We start from the raw sequence: 10,978 nt of genomic DNA, 5'->3' as shown, positions 1-10,978 counted from the left end.
AGAAGTAAGAGTCAAGACCATCCAGGGCTCAAGGTTTTCTGTGGAGACTGTAAGATCCCTGTAACAGTGATTGTCTTTCACACTCAGGCACTGCTAAGCACAGGGAGATTTGGGTCCCCTGCTGCTACTTCAACACAAATCATAAACAGTAGTAAAACAATTCCTGTGTAGTGTTCTCCCAGAGCTGGCACAGCCCCAGTGTGAGAGCTGGAGCTGCACAGCCATGCAGCCACATCGTGAGGTGGGAATGGATGTCACATCAGTCAATTTAATGAGAAAGGCTGCAGCCAAAATTCATCTAACCTCCCTGACAAATTTATGTCTGTTCTTCCAGGCAAGTTAAGAGAGAAACTCCTTCCCCCAAAGCTAAGCAACAGCAGTTATTCTCAGAACAGCTCAGCAGTTCTATTGAGAAGGAACACTGCAGGGAAGAGTAGATGGAAATAGATGTGATTGATACTGCAAAGGAGCCACTGTAGATCTGAGCTTCTGAAATTGCAGTGCCCAGGTCTAAGATTGTGCTCCTGGGCAGAGCTTGCTGCTAAGAAATCAGTGTAGTCTGACTGGCAGCTTCCTTGGAAGATTTACAGGATGGAGTGTGGAAAGAAAGACTAAAATTTGCGGAGGAAGAAAAAAGACATAAGACTTTCTGGAAAAGCTCAGTAGTATGGGTGAGTAGCAGCACCACAGAGAGTCACAACTCAGCATGTTTGTGACACAGGACACAGGCTCCTCACTTTGTACTTCCAGCATCCAGCTCCAGCTAGACTTCTGGACTTCTGAAAATTGCAGGCAAAGGACTACATTCAAATTACTGTGGACAAAAATGAAGTGCTGAAAATATGGACATTTTCAGGGAATCCAAATTTTAAAAAATCAGTTGCTACACACAAGGATTCCACAACACACTATTCTCAGGGTCTGTAAAACCACTATAATTTAACACAATAATGTCTTTAAGTCTGGATTACAAAGAGATAGAAATCATGCAAAGCACAGTTACAACACCACTGTGCCCTTCTCAAACAACCAAGACATCCTTTCCTTGAAGACCCAGCTTAGGTTATGTGGCCTCTGACCTGTTTCAGGAATAAACTGCATTTTTTAGCACTGGGATTTCATACCTTATACACATTCAGATGATTAACAACGTAATTGAAGCACATAAAGGGCTTTATTATCACAGTAATGTACAGGTTTCAATGTGGACTTTCACAAAAGGTGTTTTCCTATCTTATCATGACTCACTATCATTTGTTCATAAAACTCCACTCAGTGTTACTAAAGCAAGCAAGGAGGAATATGTTCTAACTTGCTGCATTCTTTTTCTTGTGGTAACTCACAGAAATGTCTAATGTACAGCTGGGCCCAGGGTCAGGGGAGGATCCAAATCCAAAGGGTGCTATTCCTCTGTTCTTCACATTTAAATCCTTGTATTCAATGGTAGGATAAAGCAGTTTAGTGTGGTTTTAATTTTAGACTCAAAAGAAGTGATAGTTCCTGTCCCAATAGGCAGACTTTAAAGACTTCCATGACCCAAAGCAGTAGAACTTCCAAATGAAAAGGGAATGAGCAATTCAGGCTATTTGGTGTTGCAGTTTCATCAGAGCAACAGAAAAAAGTGCAATGCTACCAAATTGTAATTCAGATGTAACAGGAAGATGCAGGATTTTCAAACACCACCTTCTCATCGGCTTGGAAAGGTCCCACTTATCTCATAAAATGCTACAAGGCAAGGCTTCTATCTAAATCTAAAATAGGATTTTAAATGTGCAATGACTGCAAATTACAGAATTGTTTTCTTCACTTAGCTTGTCATAATCTGTAGCTAAGAGTCCAAAAGCACACTGCAAACAAAGCCCTGTGCAGGGGATAATCCAATAAATTGACCTCTCTCAGTTCACTCAAAATCTGATGACCACTGACATCATGAGAGATTAAAAGAGAATTACAGGGCAGTAATATATTTCTGTAGGAGCAAATCTCCTTTTTGAAGGCCTTCTTTATAAATATTTGCTGAGGAGGCTTTGTGGTAAGTGGAGCACACAGTATAAGGAAGAGTGTCATTGAAACAATCACCTGGGAAAGATCACTTCTGCCAGTGTATGCAAAAATCCCTTTAGCTGCTCATGACTGATCAAAATGCAGAGACAACTTACAAAAGGAAGACAGAATCCATCAGCAAACTGATGGAGAAAAGAAGGTATTACTTAAATGAGTCCTCAGAAAAGGCTTTGTCCATGTGCACACTTCCATGTTATCTAGAATAAAGATATAAATTTTCACAACAAAGGCATGCTGCCTATTTCCATTCTCCTCTTGACTCCCACAAAATTTTAAGAAAGAGGTTGATCCTTACAAGGCCATAGTCACTGAATGTGCAGCCCCCACTTTCAAACTTGTCTATTAATAGAAAATCACCAATTCAAAACCTCATGTTCCTCAGGATATCAATTGACAGTACCATGCAAAATTAGGCAATTTCTCAAGGGGCCTAAATGTCAGTATTTGTGTTTGAGCACTGCTATATTATACAGCTTTTTCACAGTGTATGACACAGATCTGAGACAATGGCATCTCCCAGGTATAGTTGAAAGCCAGTGCACAGAGAACATCTAATCTACAAGAGATATTACAAAAGGATACATTCAGGATCAGGTGCAGCCAAAATGCAAAGGGCTTTGGCTTTTTTTTTTGTTTGGGATGTGATCCAGACAAGGCTGTAGTAATGAGCAGGGGCTATAGATCCCTAAGCCCCCTTGTAAATCTGCTCATGGCAAAGAGTAAATTAAAGCATTAGGCCCATGCAACACACATGCCTGCATTATTACAGGTTTCTGAACTGCTGTCAAGGCTGCTCTAATGGGAACAGCAGCAACCCCCTCATTCTGAGCTTGATATGACTAGACCCTTCTTTTGAGAATTGATTTTATAGAAGATCCCTCTCCAAAAGTGATAGAAAAGTTAAACACTTAGGTAGTTTGACATGGTTTGATACAAGGCTTAGGTATATCACACATTTCAGCATTCCGCTGCAAAATCTTTTTCCAAATCTGCATTGACCCTTCTCACATACTATGTTTAATTTCAGAAGTCAGCAAAATAATTTTAAAAATGTTTGCTCACTCATCTAGGCTCCACAGTTCACTAGTTTTAATCAACGATGGCATGATTTTTCTGAGGAGGGAATGTAGAATAGAAACCATGCTTGAACCCCCACCAATGTTCTGATCTTTGACCCTTGCTACAATTGATTCTGAGAACCCCTGTGTGATAGGTGAACTGTGTAAAATGTGCTCAGAGGCTGTTTCTAAAGCCCCTCTTCAGTAATCATCCACTTTAAAATGTTTGTGTGTTACAAATTAAACTTAAATCGATAGAGGCATGAGCAGCTGTGAAAGCAGCAATGCACCTAAGGTTTGAATATAAATGTATCTCATTTGAATAGCTGATATTTGTAAGCAGTATCCTTCAACTTTGCAAAGAGCAGATCTTTTGTTCTGCTGACTTACATAAGTGATTGATAGCTCATTAATGTCCCTGATGAAAACACACAGCAACAACAAAAACACTGTGAGTATAATAAAGGGAAGAAAAGGCACTTAATTCCAGGTCATAATTTTCAAACAAGTGAAAGAAATATATATTTTTGGTGTTAGATTCTGATCTTGATTGCTCAAATGCTAATCCAAGTATAGTTTATGAATGTAGAGATGTAAATACAGATATCCTGAGTCCATGTATGCATTACAATCCTAAAGTACAATACAATATAAAGATGCAGTCAAGACAAATAAATGTGGACTTCAGTGGGGAGCTACCCTTTCCACCCTCCCTTGCTTGCACATTCCATGTAATTTTTATCTACATCATTCAGTAATTTTAAAAATGCGGCGCTGAAATCCCAGCAAGCGCATCAGATGAGAGTAGAATAAACAGCTCTGATAAAAGACGTTGCAATGTTCTAGTTTTAGATCAATGTTCTAGTTTTCAGACCATCTTTTTATAATGCAGAACTTGATCCTCCCCTTCCTTGGCTGAAAGAATTCTTTTTCTAACAGGACTTCAGGCCCACATCTGTCATTGTATGAGCCAAATATTATTTATCTACTAATAAGAGCAATTTTATTCTCCATGCTGCAAGGAGCTAAGGAGAACTGAAGGCAACTGAAGGTAAAGAAAACCTTTGCTAAATAAATAGTGTGTTCTCAGCATCTGTGTACCAGAGGACATGATGTGACTTGCAAGACCATCATTTTACTCCAAGGAAATATCTTTGAAGAACAAGGAATTCTTCTGCCAGGATGCAAGAAAGATTGATAATTATAGAGTAATATGGTTTCTGTTTTAGCTCTGTGGTAGTCATGGCAATTAAACACTGATTTTTTTTTATTATTATATGGGCTAATAAATGCATTTTATTTAATAATGCTGTGTTGGAGAGAAAAATATAGTCATACACTAGGAAAATACTATAATCAAATGGATCCCCTAAGCAATGCAGCATTTTAGACCAAAATTATGTGGCAAAGATCCAACACTTATGGAGCCAATACTAACACAGTAAAACTAATTTCTTACCCCCTGCCTGTCACCCCAAGCCTTTCTTCAATTCATGCTTAAGTCTAACACAGTTTACATTCTTTCTTGCAACTTCTTTCAAACTGGGTATGACTTTTCTTGATTTCCTCTGCAACTGCATCTAATAGCGAATAAGGAGTCTCAAGACTTCTTGAAAGAATTTTTTGGATAGAGAAACAGAAACAGAGACTTACTGAAGCACATCAGAGAGAGCAAAGGAACAGATAACATCTCTTAGGTAAGCAGGGAGATTTGAGAAGTGTGAAGATGGGAATTGTTAAATATTTGAAGCAATATGGACAGCAAAAGTGAATGAGAATTAATTTCAGGTCCTAAAGATCCCTAAGAAAGTTCTGAGGGTGGGAGAAGAAAGAAATCGATTCAAGTTTCAACTGTAACACACAAACATTTTAAAGTGGTTGATGACTGATGAAGGGCTTTAAAAGAAGAAGAATACAGAGATCTCTCCTCATCGTGATCTTGGTTTTGAAGAAGATATAAGTGGGGGTTTGCAGACTCAAATCCAAGGAAATTCCCCAAGCCTAAAATAAAATAATCTCATGTTGAATCTTTGCTCACTGTAGTGATGAAAAACCCAAACACAGTGGATGGGCAAGAGATCAATAAAGTCTTCTCACTAAGGGCTCTTATTCCTACCTTGTTCCCTTTTACAGCTGCTGAACACACCTCAGCCAATCCCTTCAAATAGTTTAGCTTCTAAAGCCCAATTCTCTGAAGGAATGTTGTGGGGCTTTAAAATGAGGGACCACAGACAAGAAAATGTAGCTTCTCCTCTTCTGTCTCTCTCCAACCATTAGAACCTTTTGTTGCTTCCCAGAAGGTTTACTTTTCAGCTTTTTTTTTTCCTTTTTTTTTTCCCTTTTTTTTTTTCCAGAAGGGCCATTTCAACTTCTGCAAAGGACCAGAGGTCTCACACCACCATTACACAAACACCTCATTACTGAGTCTTTGGCTCTCAGATCTTGAATGTCAACCCACATCTTTAATAGATCTCTACATTCAGTCCCATCAAATGCCATGAGGGCTTGAAAATGCTTGTCCTGAGGATGAATTATTGTCATAATACTTTATAAAGCAAAAGAGGTCACTATGCTCAAAGAAGTAGGAGAATGAAACTGTATATCATATTGAATAGTAAAAGTGAAGAGAGAATGATCTGGATCACTTGGAAACAAATACCAAATTTTCATAATGGCCACTGTAAAATCACATATTACAACCAATGAATGTAATTCCAGCTTGCCTGAGACAAGAAGGGGATCAGTCTGGGGAAATGGAAACCAGAAAAGAGTTAAAAAAACTCTTGCAAATAAATCAGGATCATTTTAGATAGGAGTAAGGAGAGGAAATCATGTAACATTAGGTGCTAGATTGCTAGCAAAACAGTACCTGCCATTTGGGTTTTCTTAGTTTAGGAGGGAAATTTGTAAATTGGACAGGCTTAAAAAGCACTCACATGATGACTCAATGAAAGTTTTCTTTACAATGAAAGACTTCAGGTCTTCCAGTGGTTTAGCTTCACAACCACAAAGTTCTCCTAAGAGGTGGCTTGATCAGTGGTGTTAAGAGAAGTATTTGCAATAACAAATTCTAGGCATATTATTTAGGTTCTTTTATACACCATATATAATGACTGGAAGTTGAATCTACATATGCATAGATTAAAAGAAGTATGTATATTCTAATGGCAAGGAAATTAGCCAGGAAACCAACTTATTGAAAGTTCTGAGTTCCTATACAAGGAAATATTTTAATAAGAAGCAAGTTGTTTTAATTTATACCCTAATTGGAAAAATAATTAATTCACAAAAGTTCAACAGACTGTATTAAACAAGAAAAAAGGTTAGATGGCTTTAAATCTTTGAATCCCTCTAGTTTGTTATCCAGGTTCATTATTCCTCCCCAGCAGGGTAAGTTCACATTGCTGCTAGCAGGAGGCAATTGTATTATGAGCAGCTTTCTTGCTTTGCTCAGAGCAGTGCACTTTATTTAACAGCTGCCTCTTCAGCTTGTTGCTTAAATAATAAACTACAGAAATGTATTGTTAGAAAGCTGGAAAATTATAGGAATAACTTTTAGTTAGAGAATATATTTTGTCCACTGCATTTCATCTAAAGATGCAAAGAAGAGATCAAAGTACTTTGCCTCCTGAAGTTTTGTGATAATATAAAGCATTCCAGTGGTTGAGTCAAAAGAAATTATGCAGCATTGGAGTATTCATTCATTAGAAACCAGTGTGATTTCACTAACAGCACACATTCTCATGTGGGTGAACAGTTCCAAGATGTCTGGAAAAATATTAACACCTTAGAAGCTTTTTGTTTATGCTTGGTTAGGTTTGGGTCCTGTTTTTGTTTCAGATACAATCTTAAAAACAGAACTCCATCTGCTTTAGAGAAACACTTGGGAGGCTGTTTGTTTTTTAAAGTGCAGAGGTTTAGTTAGTGTGATAGTTAGAAATAAAACCTCCCTGCTTTGATGTTTTCTTACCCACCACTCCAGGAGCCTGTCTTCCATGTCCAAACTGATGAGGCATAACAGTCTAATCAACTATTTATCCAGAATTCACTAGTTAGAACATGTGCAATAAAATGATATTGAACTCGAGCTGAACTGCGCTGCTGTGTCTTTACTCAGATGCGGATACTGGTAAATTAATCTGGAGTGACTACTGAGGAAAGTAACAGAAGTTAGAGTATTAATTAAGTTACCAAAGCACAATCTGAATAAACAAACCCTTTGTGACTGAGGGTGGGCACAGCCAGGCGGTTGCAGAGGTGCTGCTCAGAATGCCCACGGTCACCCTGCTGCCAGTTGGAAGCTTACACACCACTGGGGGATATTGGCTGACAGCAAATGTGCAAATCTCTGTATTTCTAAGAAATTCATGAAGGCAGTTCTCAATCTGACTCGGAGGTGATCAGGGAAGTGGGGAAGGTGGCAGAGATATGGGAGGAAATGATATATTTTTCATGAACAGGAGGGATTAGAGCATACTAACAACATGCATATCTTTCCTGCTATATGCCACGTGACCATGGATAAGAAGAAGTATTATGCACATGCCTAAAAAGAAGATTCTCCAGAAATGAGGTCAAATGCCTTGATCTCACTTTCATCAGAGAAAATCTGCAATAAAGCAAATTCTTTGATGATGTTGTGAATTTACAGAGCAGAAGTGGCCAACTTGTGATTATTCTGCCAGTACTAGCATGGTGACAGTTTAAACAATCAAAAGCAAGTCAGAGCATGCATATATATCCATTTGCTTTAAAAAAAATAAAAAAGAAAGGGAAAAAAAGCGATGTATTAATTGTAAGGTAGAGGATTATAACAATGGTAGTCTTCCAGATGGATTTAGGTAAGGAAAAATAATAACTCATACTATGTGATAACAAAAAACCCTGATAATATGGTGCACGTATTGAGGGAGTTCAAGGTTCTTACCAAAATCAGTTCATCATTAGCTAATTCTCTAGTCCAGTATGTTTTGGGACCTTCTCCCTCAATAAGAGTTTGTTTGCAGTAGATCTTGTTTTCATTCTCCCAAGTGGCCAAACTCTGCAGGCAAGAAAACCATTAGGAAATACATTAATTATATTCCCCAGCAGCATGAGACAGAAACAACAATGAGCAGTAGTGAGAATAATTGCTCCACTAAAGGAGTAACACATAGATAGTCAAAGGCAGAGGAAAAAAAGTAATCAGTGGAAAGTGGTGAAATAAAAATTAAGCTGTGATGGGGCATTTTGGAAAGAGGAATATATTAGTAACAAAGTAATTGCAAATGTGTCTTTTCAGTGTGAAGACACTCAGTTTCCATCAAATGCTTGATGCTGGAAAGTGTAATTTAGGAACATGCAAATGTAATGTCTACATTCCCAATCATCTTTGTAAAGATGATTTGATCTGACATGTTATTTATCACTACAGTCCCCTAAGAGTAAAAGCATAAACAATTGTATATATCAAGTTGTAGTCATAAATAATGCAGTATTTGTCACTTACAATCTTTCCTGCTCTATGGCACTGTGCCAAGTTAACTGTGTATTAAACATATCGAGCTAACAAACTAGAATAAATCACAGCTAAATTTTAAAAAATGTCAGAATTCAATTGTTTGTGACATTACTTTTTTAAGGTTGTGAGTCTGAGGATTGGAATACCCTTGGGCATTTTTCAAAGCATTTGAATAACAACTATGAAACCACTGAAAAATAAAAGACCCTAGAACTACATGATTTTGTTAAACTTTCACAAACAGGCAAGCCCTGACTGTTGCTTTTCACTCGAGCACTGAACTCCACAGTGCAAAGGAACAGCTGTGCAGAAGGATGCCCTGTAATGAATGTTCAAGTAATCCCTTTATAACTACACAGGGGAGACATTTATTAGTCTGTGATTATATACCTGTACATATACACATGTGCATGTGCATATGTATGCCTAAATTCAAGTTAACACTTCCCAGACTTTCCAAGGGAAAAACCCTTTACTTTGATTAAAAATTAGCTGTTTACTTTTTAAATATTTTTCAAAACAATAGATTTTATAAACCAACAGGCCATCTCAAATGGCAGTTATAGAAGCTGTGCCTTGAAGTACAAGCATATATGATGCCGTCTTTGTCTGCACAAACAATGGATCAAGTTAGTTGGCAGCACAAAACCCTCCACCCCATAAAGTATATCAAAATCTATCACCAGTCAGCAGTTTTGCCAGATACTGCAAACTACATTCTGGAGTATTATTTTATTATCTGTCAGTTTCTGCTCTGTGGCCACATCTTGGTTATATACACACAGCAGTACAACTTATTCCTGAGAGCGGACTATAAATAATTTCACAACACATGGAAAAAATTTACTTCTTCACAAAACCCATTTCTTTCAGGTTTTTCCAACTTTCATAGCTTACAGCCTAATTATTGTTTTTCCATCTTCAGCAATAAATCCTTCTCTGGAAAGCGGGTCACATTTATTGTATATGCATTATGTATGAAGACACTTTTGTCGAACAAGATAAATTAACAAAGCCTGCAACATTTCCTGGACAAACTGTTAAATATATGATAACTCATCCTAGAGAGCAAGTGGATGTTCTAAATATTCACTGATTCCCAGAATCTGTTTCTTGTTTCATAAATTTGTGTTGACACCAATTGCACTGAAGACAGTAAGTTCTGAATTTTTAGTGATAAAGATGGTCTCAAAAGCTGACCCAAGAATTAGGAGAGGTCCTATTTTGGAAAGTAGATTATTTTACCAACACTGGATACTTTTAAAACTGGATCCTCATTTGAGATTACCTTCTAATAATCTTTATTTGTATTCTTTTATAAGAGTTTTATGTACACTTATACATACTCCTTTATAATTATGAGAGTAAACTGTCTGAAGAAAGCATAACTAACCCATGCCTTCAATAATGGTTTTCAAGGGCAGATATGACCACAGCCCAGCTCCCCAAATCTCAGATCCCACATATCTACACCAGCAAGAACCTGGTGTCAGATGCTGCCGACTTAAATCCCCCTCCACAGCCACAGAAGTGGTTACAGAGGTAGAGGAGCAGGGTCTCACACACAGAATCAAGCCCAAACCACTCCAGGGAATGCATCTAATGCACTTCTGCTCAAGGAGATGGTGTAACTGTGTCTGGTATAACACCTGCTGAAAGCCTGTCTTACACTGTTAAAGAGCTATGTATCAGTAAACTGGACATATGCACTTGGCAAGAGTGTGAAAGAGGATTTCAGCCCCAACCAACCAACAGTCTGTGGTCCTGCTTGAGAACTCATCTGATTCAATCTAAGACAAAAGCTATGTCAGATTCGTGCGCTAAATCCTGACTCTTGAGGTCTCTCTTGCTCCACCATTTCCTATGTTTGTGTCAGGGACAGAAGCTGGGGAGAGCTTTCTCTGCATCTGAGGTCTTCAGGGTAGATGAAAGCAAAAAGAGAACTAAACCCTGACAAGCTGGAAACCAGATACCTGAACTCTGCTTTTGGGACCTTTCATGTCCTGTTGCCTTGAGATTTTAGTTTTATCCCAAAAGAGGGACAAGGGAAGTGGTGACCATCAAGAACCCCCATGAGTGTTTCAAGAAGAGGGTGGAGGGCAGCAATGCCTCTGTCTAGGGACACAGATGTGTTTGTCCCATCTAAAAAGAACTTGGTAACACACACACCCTCCACACATATGCACATGCCCCAGCTCCCCTCCTACCCTGCACTTCCGTCCATCCACCGTCTCCTCCTCAAAGCTCTCCCCGATTTTGAAGTTGATCTCAGTGGTGCGGACAGTAGTGGAAGTTTTGATGTAGAACTGGTCCCCGTCCTGGCGGATCTCCACATGGGGTTTGGAGGCGGCTGCCA

General features: G+C 38.4%; 1 protein-coding gene across 1 annotated transcript in view; it reads right to left on the bottom strand.

Annotated features, from left to right (window-relative positions):
* Nucleotides 1–10,978, bottom strand: part of CRABP1 (cellular retinoic acid binding protein 1) — a 15,916-nt gene that overhangs the window by 1,621 nt on the left and 3,317 nt on the right. The window contains exons 3-4 of the mRNA XM_005419772.1: nt 10,830–10,972; nt 8,050–8,163 (exon numbers count right to left, since the gene is read on the bottom strand). Coding sequence (XP_005419829.1) covers nt 8,050–8,163; nt 10,830–10,972 — 257 coding nt within the window. The remainder of the gene's footprint in view (nt 1–8,049; nt 8,164–10,829; nt 10,973–10,978) is intronic.

Source organism: Geospiza fortis, unplaced genomic scaffold (assembly GCF_000277835.1).
Source record: "Geospiza fortis unplaced genomic scaffold, GeoFor_1.0 scaffold171, whole genome shotgun sequence".
NCBI lineage: Eukaryota > Metazoa > Chordata > Aves > Passeriformes > Thraupidae > Geospiza > Geospiza fortis.
The sequence above is the reverse complement of the archived record's forward strand: the minus strand, read 5'-3'. Positions and strand labels throughout refer to the sequence as shown.